The 15,440-nt window shown below is 42.9% G+C and overlaps 5 protein-coding genes across 5 annotated transcripts; 2 read left to right on the forward strand and 3 right to left on the reverse strand.

Moving 5' to 3' along the window:
• Positions 1–383: 383 nt before the first annotated feature.
• EAE98_005004 (uncharacterized protein) lies at positions 384–2,668 on the reverse strand (the record flags this gene model as incomplete). The annotated part of the gene is made up of 6 exons (XM_038952625.1): positions 384–812; positions 888–1,553; positions 1,609–1,642; positions 1,716–1,734; positions 1,794–1,870; positions 1,929–2,668. 6 exons carry the CDS (start codon positions 2,666–2,668, stop codon positions 384–386), a joined length of 1,965 nt encoding a protein of 654 aa, XP_038811275.1.
• Positions 2,669–4,577: 1,909 nt separating this feature from the next.
• EAE98_005005 (uncharacterized protein) lies at positions 4,578–5,768 on the reverse strand (the record flags this gene model as incomplete). Its single annotated transcript, XM_038952626.1, has 1 exon — positions 4,578–5,768. The coding sequence occupies one exon, from the start codon at positions 5,766–5,768 to the stop codon at positions 4,578–4,580; it is 1,191 nt and encodes a 396-aa protein (XP_038811276.1).
• A 689-nt stretch (positions 5,769–6,457) lies between these two features.
• EAE98_005006 (uncharacterized protein) lies at positions 6,458–7,061 on the reverse strand (the record flags this gene model as incomplete). Its single annotated transcript, XM_038952627.1, has 2 exons — positions 6,458–6,966; positions 7,028–7,061. 2 exons carry the CDS (start codon positions 7,059–7,061, stop codon positions 6,458–6,460), a joined length of 543 nt encoding a protein of 180 aa, XP_038811277.1.
• A 735-nt stretch (positions 7,062–7,796) lies between these two features.
• On the forward strand, positions 7,797–9,971 carry EAE98_005007 (uncharacterized protein; the record flags this gene model as incomplete). The annotated part of the gene is made up of 1 exon (XM_038952628.1): positions 7,797–9,971. The coding sequence occupies one exon, from the start codon at positions 7,797–7,799 to the stop codon at positions 9,969–9,971; it is 2,175 nt and encodes a 724-aa protein (XP_038811278.1).
• A 2,742-nt stretch (positions 9,972–12,713) lies between these two features.
• On the forward strand, positions 12,714–14,354 carry EAE98_005008 (uncharacterized protein; the record flags this gene model as incomplete). Its single annotated transcript, XM_038952629.1, has 1 exon — positions 12,714–14,354. The coding sequence occupies one exon, from the start codon at positions 12,714–12,716 to the stop codon at positions 14,352–14,354; it is 1,641 nt and encodes a 546-aa protein (XP_038811279.1).
• Between the last annotated feature and the right edge of the window lie 1,086 nt (positions 14,355–15,440).

The following is a 15,440-nucleotide window of genomic DNA, read 5'->3' on the forward strand; positions in this document are numbered from 1 at the left end:
TGCGGAGCGAGGATTCCCAAGTATGAAATCTGATGTTATATAAGTTAATCCTGTCAAGCTGTATATATAGTATAGTGCAGTTGCATTTCCAAGGATCAAACTCTGTTTACCATTGCTTGATTTGAAATTTAAAGATTACTTAGGCACCCCGTTAGAAATCTGAATTGTTTCCCCTTGCGCTATTAAGATGTCAATTCATCTCTTTCTATTCTCCAACCATGTCACATGCATATCAGGGTCTTGATAAATTAATCTCACGAATCTCTACCAGAAAATGATCATACATTCACATAATCACAAAAAAATACAAAAGTCAATCTCATCTATATCCAATCAATACTTTCATTTGCATTACCATTTCCCCTCTTCCCTCTCTCTACAATCTACGTAGTAAAAACAGCAATATCATACTCCTTCAACTCAAACTCAAACTTTCCCCCCGCCCCCGCCGTAACATTCTTCACCGTCTTCACAACCACATCCTCACCCCCATAAACATTCACCGCATTTCCCTCGGGCGCATTCAACACCGTGAGCGTCCCCACCGCACCCGCATGCACCCCTTCAAAATCAATCGAGAACGGAACCGGCGCGGTGGTATTGTAGATTGCAGCTTTGAAGACATATTCCCCGGGATCATTGACGCCGATGACGTAGAACGCGGGACCGAAGGGCGAGGTACCGTTCCCGGAGTTGGAGACGCGGAAGGGAACGGTGGCGTTGAAGCGGTGGGTGGAGAGGAGTTGCAGTTGGTGCCAGGAACAGCTGAGGACCGTTTTGGCGGGGTCGGCGCTGAAGGTTATGAGATCGGGCTTTTGGGGGGAGGGATGGTTAGTTACGGGTTGTTCGTCTGAGTGAGAGGTAGTTTGGGATCAAGAATGACTTACGGTCCATTGGGATGAATTGATGTTTTGGAATCCAGGAGCATATGAGGCTCCGAGGACGATGTCGCCATTTCTTTCCATGCCGAGAAGGTAGATGGCTTCACCGACTGCACCAACCCAAGTTCCGTAGTCTAATTTGGCGGCGCTCCAGTCGACGGGTACACCATTTGCGTTTGGTTGGATGACGGCGTACTCGCCTAGTAAGATGGGGTAAGATCGATTTGCGTTATCGAAGAGGTCGAATTGGACTGCGAAATCATCGGGTCTGAGATATTGATGGAAATCCGTTCCAGATGTGTGAGGGGGGCCGACAGAGCGAAGATCTTGAGTCGAAGAGAGGACGAGGATATCTGGGTATTTCGCATGGATGGCGTTGAAAAACATGGGCCAGCGGTAGGCGATATATGAGGGTTCTCCTCCGTTGAGGTTATCTTCATTGCCCACTTCTACAATGTTGATTTTCCACGGCTCGGGGTAACCAAGGGAAGCACGAAGAGCTCCGTATGTTGTGCTGGTATCGCCCATGAGGAACTCGAGTTCGTTCATCACATCATCAACATATGGCTGGAGTTCGGCTTCAGGTACAACCAATACTTGTGTATCGTCGCTGCGGAGGTAAAGACCGGCCCAGACTCCTAGGACTGGCTCGACATTGAGATCGGTGCACCACTTTAAGAGATTAGCTTGAGTATTTGTTGGGTTTGGAGAGGGATTGAGAGCTCACGTTCATGTATTCAATCAAACCAAGTCCATCGGTGCTAGATTGTTACAAAATTAGCATCCAGAGATTATCGGTCAAGACATGTTTGTAGTAGAAACTATTATGCTTACTTTTGGTAACCCCAGGTTCCTATTGGAGTATTAGCCAATACGTTCATGAGTAGACTGGATTCGGATCTCAATACATACCTGGTCTTCCTGGACGATCTTTGAGAGGGCCAATTGTCTCATTCCACGCCCATCGGTAACCGTAAGAGTCTCCCTCACTGTTTTCCACAATGATTAGTAATGCCTACAAGAAATAAGACAACACAGAATACGTACATGTTATTTCCTCCTGGAATTCTGAAGAAACTTGGATTTAGATCTTTCATGGCTTGTACAAGCTCCGGTCGAAGACCATTTGGTCTATCATTGTAAGTTGGTGGGAAGAGACTGATGAGATTGAAGTTGAGAGAATGACCACTTTCGAATTCGATGGTGAAGTCATTGTTGACATCTGGAGCTGCAGCGGTAGGTTCGAGGGTGAAAGGAAATTCGGTCCATTCTTCCGAGGTGGAGTTGGATGGTATATCGACAGTCGCAAACACGGTTCCGGAAGTTGCACCGACCAAGCTTGCCGTGAAGTTCCCAGTGTATGCACCCAGAACCCAAAAACTTCCGGTATATTTTTGAGGTTGGACACTGAATCCCCACCATCCGGGATTGGAGAGTCCAATTGTCCCCGTGCTATTGGCATATGTGCCATTGGATGATGCACGAACATTGACTGATGTAGGCAATGCGGAGGATAATGGTATTGATGTATTTTGTAAGGTCAAGACCGAACTTCCAATTGCTGTCCATGGCTCCAAAGTAGATGCAAATTCTCGGTTTCCTTGAAATGCTCGATTTTGAATCAGTTCGGCATAGATTCCCCCTTCACCAGAATGATTGATGTCCTCGAACATGAGACCATATGCTAATGGAGAAGAAGCATTCCCACCACTTGCAGATGCAGTGATATTGATGGCACTGGCAATGCCAGCAAGCACCGGTAAAACAGAAAGACTAGAATAGAACATTTTGGAAGCTTGAGATTGAAAATAAATGCAACCTCACAGCAATGGTGGGAAATGAAATCATGTAACTACAAGTTCCCAGCACTATATATACCTCGGAATTACGATTTCCCAAGACTTCACTTCACGTATGATTCTTTTCCCTGCATCTCGGAAGAACAGAAGACATGGACCCACAAGTCGCCATAGGTAGATATTGACCCGAATACACGCAACGGGAGGTCCATCGTGGTCATTGCAGCAAACATGCCAAAATGAAGCTATTTCCTAAGCGATCGAATGCCGAGCACATCTCTCCGCATTTCGCAAGCTTACGGCATTGATAGACATGAAAGGAGACTTCCGATTGATGCGCATCAAAGTTTTCGCGAGCGATGCCCGTCCTTGCAGGTTCTTCTTTTTCCACCTTCAGGCTATGTGCATATTTAGTTAACCTTACCGCACCAACTTCGGGACCCCGGTGGTGGAGAGTGTGGGGAAGGTGATTCTTAAAGTTTCGAGTCTTTGCGGGGTGAGGATCGTAAATTGGAGTGGAAGTTGGTCGCGAGAGAAGAAGTAGGAAAATGATAATAGATGAAATGGAAGAAAACGTGGAGAAGATACGTCTTGGGATATGCCCGGTGAAATCTACTTGGCGTCTCATCAACACCTAGGTAGGTATTTGCAATAAGGTTATATCTGATGACACAATACATTCCCACCAATCAAACCTTTCAATCCTTACAAATGTGACATCCAAAAGGCAATGCTTAATATATATTCCACGATCGAGAGCACGCTTCTGTACGTTGCCTATCACATTCCAAGATCGTTATAGATAGACGTCCAAGTATACTAGAACTCGAAACACAATCACAATTACAATCACAATATCTACCTAACACCTACTAGAAGCATCGTAGTATATATTACATCTCTCTACTTTATATCGTACATCTGACAAAAAATCACACCAGAATTAACTAATTACCTAATATGTACTTCCCCCCATATCAATCAACAATCACACTTCCACAATAAAACAACTACATCTTTATTCACCAAAAAAAACTATCAATATCAATATCAAATAAAATCCAACCCCATTTTCATATCTCTCCTCACATCATCTATCATCTCTCAACCCTCATTCCATTCCCTCTCGATTACTCTGCAGACGATAATTCACTTCCTATGCTAAAAGTATCATTCCATTCCATTTCGTTTCGCCTCTTTTCGCCTCGCTAATACATATCAATCACTTGCATCCATCCATTCATCCATCCAGCCCAGCCAGCCTGTTTCTTCTCAGATATAGAGGAAGTAGGTAGGTAGGTACCTAGTACTTCCCTTCCATCTGCATGGTGCGAATTAGTGAATATATCTATTTGTATGATATACTATACGAATTCATTATTCATTTATTATTTATTTATTATCTAGATCCTAGATCCTAGATCCTAGATAATCTCGACCGAAAAGTTATACATTCAAGCGAGTCGACGAAGTAAGTACCTAGAATCTTTCTCAACACGAAGAGCACAGCAGCAAATACACCAACTAATTACAAGATCGCAAACAATAAACAGAACTTATTCATATCACTCTGAAGCGATCTATCTATCGCCCAATTAAGAGAATGAGATTCCATAATGAAGTAAGTATACGGTAACCTCATGTATGAGTAATAATTCTAGAAAGCTAGATATTAACAAACTGCTCAGAGAATGCTCACTGCTAGATATGTGAATACCATCTCAAGTCTCGACTACAAAGGTCGATCTTGAATTTGTATATGAGAAAAAATCATTGATAAGACGATGTGAAGATGCTTAATGTGAGAATATCTGATTCTTTCAATATCCGAGTGAAATGCCAACACCATCGATAGAGATTAACACAAAGGAAGTCTTCGAGATTATCAACTACCTAATCATTCATATCTTTGACGCTTTCGACGATTTTCATCACCCACGGGAACATTATTAGCACCGCTAGCCCCTCCTCTATCTCTATCTGGCATGAATCGTTCATCCTCCGTAGATCCACCCATCCCCCCTCCACCCCTCTTCGGACCTCTATCATCAAAATTCCCCCATCTGCCCGTATCTTCCGACTTCAAATCTTTGTACTTGGTCGCTCCTTTCTTTCCTAATTTCGTCATATCCCTCATTTGTAATGCTTTTGGGAGCAGCTCTCGATTTTGTACATCATCCGCATATCTAGAACCCATGATGTCTCTTTTGTCTAGACCTTCTGCAGCTAATGCATCTGAGTAGAAGGCACCCTTATGATAGTACTTCTGCATTGTTGCCATTTTCCCTCTGCCTTCCCTCTCCTCCTTCTGCTTCGCAATATATTCGTCATCTTCTTTCTTCCTCTCTTCCTCCGTCAAATTCCTCCTCCTCTCGACTTCTTCCAATTCCTTTTCTCGCTCTTCAATTGCCTCCCTATCTCTCTTGATTCTTTTGAGCTCTCTCAATTTCCATGCCGCAAGCTCCGCCTCTGGATCAATATCGTCGGTATCGTCCACCTCATTCTCCTCTTCCTCATCATCCCAGTTCTTCTTCCCCGCTTCCCTCGCAGCGATATCTTTTCTGATTTGCTCTTCAACAATCTCATCTGCCATCTTTTTCCTTCGTTCTTCCTCAGCCGCAGCCAACTCCTCTTCCGTTTTAGTATCCGTGTTAGAAGCCCCAGGTAAATTGTTCCGCTTCTCCTTCTTGATAAATATCGGCCTCATCATAACCTTTCTAGGCGCCTCTTCTTCACTACTCTCTTCCTCTTCGCTATCTTCTTCACTTCCCTCCTCACTACCTTCTTCCTCTTCTTCACTTTCTTCTTCCGTCACAAATCCCTCTTCTTCTGCAGCCTTCACGGCCTTTTCTTCTTGAATTCGCGCATTTTCTTTGGCTGCTGCGACTTTCCTCCTCTCGTTTATGTCACCTTTCAGTGAACTGCTAGAGATGCCAATTGCGGTTGAAGCTTTTGGGGGCGGCGCAATTGTAGGTGTCTCTTCTGCATCACTTCCAGAATCAGAAGAATCATCTTCTTCAAGATGTGCTTTGCCCGGTCGATATCGTGATGGTTTAATTGGATTCGCGGTCATACGTTTCCCAGACATGATTAAGATTGAATATATGAATGATGCTAACAAAATCGAGTTGATAGATTGAATTGCGTGTAACGTATAGATAGAGCTTGGGATGTTTCACGAGGCTGAAATAGAGCAATTCTTAAGCTGCCTTGCTGCACTTACCCCTGCAAAAGAATTCATGGGACCAGAATTATACGCTAAGATAACGGTGGGTGGGAGTGCAGTGACTTATCAAAATCTTATTTATCGTAAAATTTCATATCAATATTGATCAGTCGGCAGTGAAATGTTGTTATTTTCTCGGAATATAATCTTAATTCATATATAGTTTGCATTATGTGTTTTTGGAAGCCAAATACAAGGGGCAGATATTCTTCCTGAGGAAACCTGCGCTTTATACGAGTATTTGACATTGCAGTCAAATCTTGAGCGCATAGATTGTATGCTTCGACTGTAAAGTTCCACAGACCGCAAAACTGTATCTGTGAATTGCTTCCTTTCCACTATTCAGAGCTCTGCAGCTATATGGTTTTACCATCTTACAAAATTCCTACTCTCAGTACTTGGTTGGAGTCCGATCGATCATCCCATATTTCTATCAAATCAACCCTTCATGATTTATTGGTATCAAAGTCATAATTTTGAGCGTGCAAAATTCTTTTCCCTTCCTTTGGTACGCCAGTTCGCCATGCAAATATAAGATTGCCCTCTCAAATTTATAGAATCTCTTCTTCATCCTCCACTGGTGTAGGCAATGGGGCTGATTGGAGCGCAGCAGGAGCAATTGGAGCAACTGAAGTGCCATCCATTTCAATTTCTCCTTGCGATTGATCATCCTCAACGTCGACGTCCTCCTCCCCCTCAGAGATCTCGTTCTCCTTGTCCATTGCTGCTTGAACAGCTTCCTGTGCCTTTTTGTTTAAAGCTTCCCACGTCTTTGCTCTTTCTTGAACATTCCTTCCTCTGTATTTGCTCTTCTCGATTTTCGTGGACGTTCTATCCATTACCGCTTCTGCTCGGTCCATTCCCTTGTTTTGTCGCTTCTTTGCCTTTGAACTCAATTGCCTTCCACCCTTCTTCTTAGACACACCGGCACCTTGATGTGGAGATAGAATTTGTGGATTGTATACTTTTTCTGCTGGAGCCTTGACATTTTTGAGAGACTTATCGGTGTCGATACTTGGAGATGATGCACGTTTTGCTGCGCGAGAACGTACTGAGGTCGCTGGTGGATTTATTAATACTGAAGTCTTGAGATAGAAGAGAAGATTTCATGTTTCACTTACAAGCCTTATTCTTCAGAGGTGCAGTTTTACCCATTGTGATAGATGAACAACAAAGGTATTTATTTTTGGAGGTGTTTTCTTTTGTTTTCTTTTTGTATCTTGTTTCTTGTTTCTCTCTCTTTTTCTTTTTCTTTGAATCTTTGAATCTGCAGATATGAATTATTTCGTTGTGGGGTAATTACTCAGTATCTAACCTATCTACTAGGGATCCCAACGCTTCCTATCCACTAAAGACTTTAACAGACATAACACTAAACTACATTGGCACGATTGGCAGAGACACACGAGGTGTCCTCACATGTTTATGAGTTATTACTTATTAGCACACATTTGGAGAAGTTATTTTTACTGTTGTTACTATTATTATTAATATCCATCTAGTCAATAAAAGCACAAAGCCGTTCAAAATAAACACTCTACTATACCTGCTAGGCTGCTAGATATGCATACCACCACCAACCACATGGAGTTTCTACAGCATAACAACATCACTCTCAAAATCTTTACAAACTTTTTACATCTTTAAATACAATACCGTGACATCGGCTTCTGACCTCTGGCTCCAGAATTAAATATCTCTCTAGTAATGGTACTTAATCATTCACGTCCGCCTTAATGTGATAATTTGAACTTTGTCGCATTCGCCTTTGCCTTCGCCTTTGCCTTCGCCTTTGCCCACGCCTTCGCCTTCGCATTCTTCGTATACAATCTTTCAACAGAAACTCAATCATTCCATACCATCCCTCCAACTCTATTCACCCACCCAAGCATGAATCCTCAAAACGGGCATATGTATGATCTCTTTGACAGAGATCAGTTTACAGCAGATGATTATCATCAAGATTATACTGAAGGATTATATCAGAAGGAACGATTTGGAATAGGAACCTTCTTGTCGGTATCAGCTATTGTTATCGCATTAGCCTATCAAGGCCTCATCAATCTCGATTATGACCTCCTGCCTCCCTCACAATTGGCTTGGAACGCTCTAGTTTACCTGACGCCTTCTGCATTGCTCGATTACGCCGACCATTATTCAAATCCTCTGCCAATACGAAATCCCAACACAATGACATACCCGCAGACACATGCGCAAAAAAGTGAGATGATGCGCCGTCTATTTGGCTTGGACACTCATGGCGGGATTATAGATTCCGTCGCAAGTGCTGGGAGGAGAAGACTATCAACTCTTCCTCTCATCGGTGGCTTGGGGGTTGTGGGAGACGATGAAACGCCTGCAGGATTAGGAAATTGGGACAATTCCTGCTATCAAAATAGCATTCTACAAGGACTAGCATCATTAGACTCACTGCCAGATTTTCTTGAAAGTTTTCAAAACGATGAAGCTCTCCAACAGGAGGGTTCGAAATCCGAAGATGTCAAAATGGCCAATGCTTTGAAGGAGTTGATTGCTACTCTAAAGGACAAATCGAATAATGGGAGGAGGATCTGGACACCGGCAGCATTGAAAAACATGAGTAGTTGGCAACAACAAGATGCGCAAGAATACTTTTCTCGTCTTCTTGGCGCAATAGACAAAGAGTATGGAACAACAACAAAGTCGGGCGGGGTATCGGGATTGGAGCAGCTCAATATTCTGAAAATTTCGAGTCAGCAACCATCACACACTCAAGCTTTGTTTCCAAATCCTTTGACCGGACTTACCGCCACTAGGGTTGTGTGCACCAAGTGCGGTTACTCCGAAGGCTTGAAAACGACGCCTTCTCTTTGTCAGCCTTTGATTGTTGGGGAAGGCTGGGAATATGATCTCTCTCAATTGCTTCACGAAGGTACAAAGCTAGAATTTGTTAATGGTGTATACTGTGAGAGATGCACACTACAGAAAAGTCAGCATTTGCTTTCTACTTTGATGGAGCGGCTTAAGGCCGAACCGGAAGATAATCGAATTCGCATAAATACATCGGAACGACTACGGGCCGTCACAGAAGCACTAGAAAATGATGATTTTGCGGAAAAGACACTTAAGGATAAATGCAAAATACCTATAGAAAATTGGGTATCAGTTACCAAATCAAAACAAGATATAATTGCTCGGCCTCCAAAATCTTTAGCCCTCCATCTCAATCGAAGTACGTATGGGCCCGATGGAGAGTTGAGTAAGAAGACAGCCGCTATTCGCTTTCCCAAATATCTCGATCTCGGCCCGTACTGTCTAGGTAGTGCTGGACACAATGATGAAGAACATGACAACGAAGAATGGCTCTTAGCCCCATATGACTCTATGGTTGCGGGAATACGAAAGAAATCTCGGATACAAGGGCCAGTTTACGAATTGCGGGCAGTTGTTACCCATTCTGGAAGGCATGATAATGGTCACTATATTTGCTACCGAAGACATCCAGTTTCGGAAATCAAAACTGATGAGAATGGCAGCAAACAAGATCAATGGTGGCGTTTAAGTGATGATCACGTCATCAAAGTCAGTGAAGATAATGTCCTGGCGCAAGGAGGGGTATTTATGCTCTTTTATGATCAGATAGAGCCTGCTGTTCATCTATCAGCCCAAGACTCCGTTACCGATACATCGATGCAAGATGCTGGTATAGAAAAATCGGCATGCAGCTCCCAAAGTGAAACCACTCCTTTCACATCTCGTGAGGCGATCTCAAACTCAACAAAGATTACACCTCTCACTGAGACCGATGACGCAGACCACGTCATGTCAAGATCTTCGTCATCTTCTAATTTATCAGACGTAGACACGTACTTTACGAACAACGAAAATCATGACAACGAAGAAATCACTGCCTCAGAAGGCTCAGATAGGGACGAAGATACTAAGCAAACAATGGAAGCGAGATATACTCCGACTAAACCTATACTGATACCTCAACCCTACATGCGTACAAGTAAAAGCAAAAATGGGAGGGATAGTAGTGAAGGGACGAGAGAGAATAATATGGGGGGATTGCTTATGGTATAAGCTGGGTAACAAGGGAAACTTTAGGAGGAATAGGATACTGTATTTGTTACTTTGTATGCATAGCGTGGCGTTTGAATTGGATTCGGTGGGTTCGAAGGGTTCGAAGGGTTCGAAGGGTTCGATAGCATTGGGTGGAAGCTTGGTTCAATACCAGTCGATGCCGGACTATCCAGGAGATTATTTTACCTCGGCGTATTGAGGACAGCACAAGTATAGGTTAACTCCGAAGTTAGAATAAAATACATTCATATCGTTGAATCCACTGACATGGTATCTTGATTACTCTTAAACAGCGACGAAGGTAATCTTGGATTTCCTTCCCGCACTCCTCGCATTTTTGATATCTCAAGTTCTCAACCATGATGAAATGTTGATTGAGATTACGACGCACGTATCCTGAAGGTCTCGGATGATCTCATTCTTACTCCGTAGACTATCTTGTGGCTTAATGCCGATTTTATCGGTACATACCTACTTCAAATACATCTGATTCCGATCGCAATACGCGGACTCCATGCTTTCTTTCAATTTGATGGCAAGCAATCACAGGAATTCCCGGGAGGTATTACTCTCTACTTTATTAATATCTCGGAGCAAAGTACCAAATCGTTAGATATCGCTTAGTTACCGAGCAATCTTGGATGTACAGTCTATACATAGGAGAAAAAACAGGCCGGAATTGACCACTACGCAATGATACGTGCACCCTTACCAAAACAACGCGTAGAGAGCATTGGTCAATTCCGGCCTGTTTTTTCTCCTACGTATACGTAGACAGTACAGTAAAACGGATATCGCTCGGATGTTTTTTTTGGGGGGGGGGGGGAGGAGATTGGGAAACTCTATTTATTTATTATGTGAGCTGGGGACCTGGTGGGTAGGTACTAGGTAAGCTTGTAAGTTAAGTGCTTGGGTAGGGATTGGTTATAGTAGGATAGGATAGGATAGGATAGGATAGGGATAGGGTAGGGTAGGGAATATATCACGGATTCGAAAAACTGATTTCCGAGGATGGGGCTGGATGGGTGAGATGGGGCGCTAGAGATGAGATTTTTTTTTTTTGAGATTTTTTTACTCCCTACGGAGTATGGACTTCGGAGGGGTTTGGACAGGGGATGGTGGATGGTGGATGGGAAATTTTGGGAATGAGGATGAGGATGAGGAAGAGGAGGGAGGGTTTTGTAAGGAGTAAGGAGTGAGGAGTAGGAAGTTTTGGAGATATGTAAGATTACCTAGGTATGAACATTAAACCTGGAATGTTGAAATAGTTGGTAGCGTTTATGGTCTCTAATATTGAGACCTGGCCTGAAGAGACGATTAGCTATTGAGAATGCTTGGTATATTTGAAAACACCTACCTACTCACGAAGTAGGTAGATTTATTTGTTAAGGCTTTGAAGGGTTAATGAGATCTTGAGGATCTTCAATAGCTTATTATAGGTAGCAAAAAAGCTTGTCTATTGCTTTGGGGGGAGGTACAAGTAATGGAAGGATCTGAAATGATCTAGAAATTGGTGATATATACTAGGTAGTAATATAGGTTTGGTATATAGTACATGTCAATGAAATCGAATGTGAGAGTATCAGTCCTTCGATGAAACGAGCCACGATTCGAGTGCGATGGAACACACACAATCTTGGGATACCTAGATAGATACTACGTAGTTGATAGCAAGAACTTTAAACAACAAGCGACAAACTAGATTTTGAGTCTAATGATCCCTTTCCCAGCTGAAACGGAGTTAAGGTATGAAAGTAGTCTCACCGGTCGGCACCATCACGCAACCCACCCATCCACCCAATTTGCCCCATCGTCTTTCATTATGAGGATTCTCTGCGTCTATACGGGCAAATGGAGTTTGACCCAATTTCCCACGGTAGGAAGTGATCCTAACCCCAGATTTTCATCTGCAAAATCGGTGTTAAGCTGGATGTACCGACAACCCGTTTCTCATATGTTTGTCAATGTCTCCACTGCCTACCCAACATCTACGATGAGTGTTTTGGTACTTTCTCTCTCTCTCAAACAAGCGAACATTGTCAGATCGAAGGTTTATATTATATGATATGACTCTGACTATTACGATGACTTTGAATAATAAAGATGATTTATAACTCCGTTTGTAATTCTATATTAATATCTCGATTATACCTAGGTGGGCACTTTTTACCCAGGTAATCTTCCCATTTCGATATTTCCAAAGGTCTCATTTTTAGTCGATTTGTTGGTCAAAGGAATCTCATGCACTTCACTTGATTATATACTTTGACTTCTCTTCTTTTCTCTTTACTCTACTTCCCTCTCTTGTTGTAATTTTCAGTAGTACTACTCTATTCTATCATACTCCAACTTCCTTCTATATACGTCCTATCGTTACTACCATTTTCTTTCTTACTGGTAGATTCTCCATTACTTGTATTTTATGAAGATCTTATAATATCTAATTTTGGACCTCTCAACCTTATTGCATCTGCTCTCAGACTCGCTCGGATCTTGAAGCAATATCATCCAACGAAATAAGAATTAAACTCGCGCCTCTTTTCCAAAAATATATTATACGTCATCCATACCAGATAACGAGAATTCCTTGAGGGGCATTCTGGTATGGGTATCTTGCGACATTCAAATCACACACCTAGAGTGGTAACAGATAAAATTCCTCTTTCTCAACGAATTCGAATCTGCATTCGTCAACATTCACCGGTACATCTCCATCGAAATCACCATCGACAAAACGACAATATGAACACGATCGATAATAACGACGTCGATGGTGCTGAGGCTGGTGGTGGTAGTGGCAGTGGCAGTGGCAGTGGCAGTGGCAGTGGCAGTGGCAGTGGCAGTGGCAGTGGCAGTGGCAGTGGCAGTGGCAGTGGCAGTGGCAGTGGCAGTCTCAGTAATAGTGGTAGCGGTGATGAACTCTCGTCTTCACTGGAGAGATCACAATCACAACCACAATCACAATCGCGAATTACCGAATTACCGAACAAACCCCCAAACTCCATCTTTGAGAGAAGACCAAGTACTTCGGACAAACCATCGCTATCCGTCTCAACCTCGTCTGCGAAACTATCTCCTTCCAAACGACAATCTTTCATGTCCCCCATGATTACAAGTCTCTCGGTCAAAACGGATTTTACATCGCAGAAACAAAAAAATGCGATTCCACATTTCCTCAACCACTCATCGAATGTGTTGATGAGCAAATTCATAGCTCTGAGAAACCATGAGCAAACGCTCAGAACGATACCAAATACATTAATACATCACCCTGTTGTAGTATCGCGCAATAGATATAGCGATGTCTATCCATGGGAACATCATCGAATTAATCTCCATTCGCTACAGTTTGGCTACATAAATGCATCGCCCATCGCACTTCGCACTGCGAATGGAAGTGGAGAGGAGCAGGAAAATTATATTGCGACGCAAGGACCAAGGGATAATGGACATGATGGGGGTTTGTTTTGGGAAATGTGTTGGCAGGAGAATGCAGAAGTGGTGGTTATGCTGACGAGACCGGTTGAAGAGGGAAAGGAAAAGTGTGGTGTTTATTACGCCGAGGATGTGGACGAGGTTAAGACGATTGGGTACTGGGAGGTTAGATGTGTGGGGAAAGAAGAAGAGGGGGGAACTGTTCGGAGGACATTGAAAGTCAAGAGGGTAAAGAGAGCGGCGAGTAGTGTGAGTGCAAAAAGCAGTGCGAGTGTTGAGAATGGAACGGTGGGGACAATTGAAGCAATAGCAGAGGATCACCCTGGGACAGAAAAAGAATCGGAAAACACAGCGGAGGAATTACAAGAGGAAGAAGCAGAAGCAGAAGCGGAAGCAGAAGTCGAAGCAGAAGTCGAAGAACGTACAATCCATCATTTCCTCTTCGAATCTTGGCCCGATAATGATATCCCTCAATCTCCCGCCGATATACATGCCCTCCTCTCCCTGCTCGACGTTTCGCGCGCAGCTAATAATCATTCAACCACGCCTCGCATAATTCACTGTTCGGCAGGTGTTGGTCGTACTGGTACATTTATCGCGCTCGATCACCTTCTGAGGGAACTGGAAATGGGTCATCTGGATGGGTTATCGAGAGATAAGGATCCGGTCTATGAAACCGTAAAGAGACTGAGGGATCAGAGAATGTTGATGGTACATAGGGTCGCACAATTTGTGATGATTTATAATGTTCTGAAGGAGAAGTGGTTGGAGAGAGAAAGAGAAAGAGAAAGAGAAAGGATTCCGAAGGAAAGGGATGGAGATACGGATGTTGAGGGGGAGGCTGAGACTCTTGGGACTGGCCCGGTGAAAAAGAGGAAATTTGGTGGGCTGGGCTGCACAAGTGAGGAGAGTAGAAATGGAGCTGGTGTCAAATCTCCCCAAGCGTGATAACATTTATCACCAAATCAAAATCTTTAATAACGGTCTGGGTTGCAAGAATCTAGTTTGGTGGGAGTGCATGCAAAAATCAACGCTACAGAAGATATACTAGAACGAAACGATAATCGGGTGCTATTACAGATGTACAGATATGTGTGACGAATTCGCATGGAAGAGTTGGGTTTGCTCGGGTACATGATAATTTATAGGCGTTGGAATTCGTACTGGCATCCATTGCCGTGGCATTGATATTATTAGGCCGGCTTGGTTGGGAGGTGATGAACAAAAAGTTTATGGATGGATGTTTATTGCTTGAACGGGATTGTTTGGATGGGATGGGATGGGATGGGATGGGATGATGGGGAGTTTTATGGGAAGGAGTACATAAGATGGATGAGATGAAATGCATGGGTCTGATATTGTGTTCGTCTTCTAGTCTCATCTTCATGGATGCACTTGCATTTATATCTTTTCTTCTTTGTGGATTCGTGGTTCTTGAGTTTGTCTTGTCTTGTCTCGGATGTGGGTTTCTATCTGTTCTGTCTGTTTGTTTGTCTGTCTGTCTGTCTGTTCTGCAAGCGAGATTTATTAGCGTGTTTTCTTTTGATGTGTGGATTTGTGGATGTGTGGATTTGTAAATGGGTAGGTAGTTGAATACTCTTCTTCTTCTTCTTCTTCTTTTTATAAGTACTCTTTTTATTACCCTTTCCATTACTGTACTTAATATCCGTACCTATTTAATGTAGCGAAGGCGAAGTAGAAGTAGGATGGATAGATGATAGGTTCAAAATGATTGAGATGGTTATAGTTAGTTGTAGAGTACTTACTTAGTTGTAGAGTACTTACTATATAATGGCTTGCTTGCTTGCCTACTTGGTTGATTAATTACAGATGAGATACTAGAATTAATTTCTGGATTTCTGAAGAGATTGATGATTTGTGTGTGGTGTAGTGTATTCTTTCTTTGATTTTTGAAGATTTGAGATGTAGGGGTTGTGTTTGTGAACGATGGTGTATGGTATTTGAATTTTGAAGATTTGAAGATGTGAAGATTGGAAGATTGGAAGATTTGAAGATTTGAAGATTTGAAGATTT

This window comes from Botrytis deweyae (genome assembly GCF_014898535.1).
Source record: "Botrytis deweyae strain B1 chromosome Unknown BDEW_009, whole genome shotgun sequence".
Lineage (NCBI taxonomy): Eukaryota > Fungi > Ascomycota > Leotiomycetes > Helotiales > Sclerotiniaceae > Botrytis > Botrytis deweyae.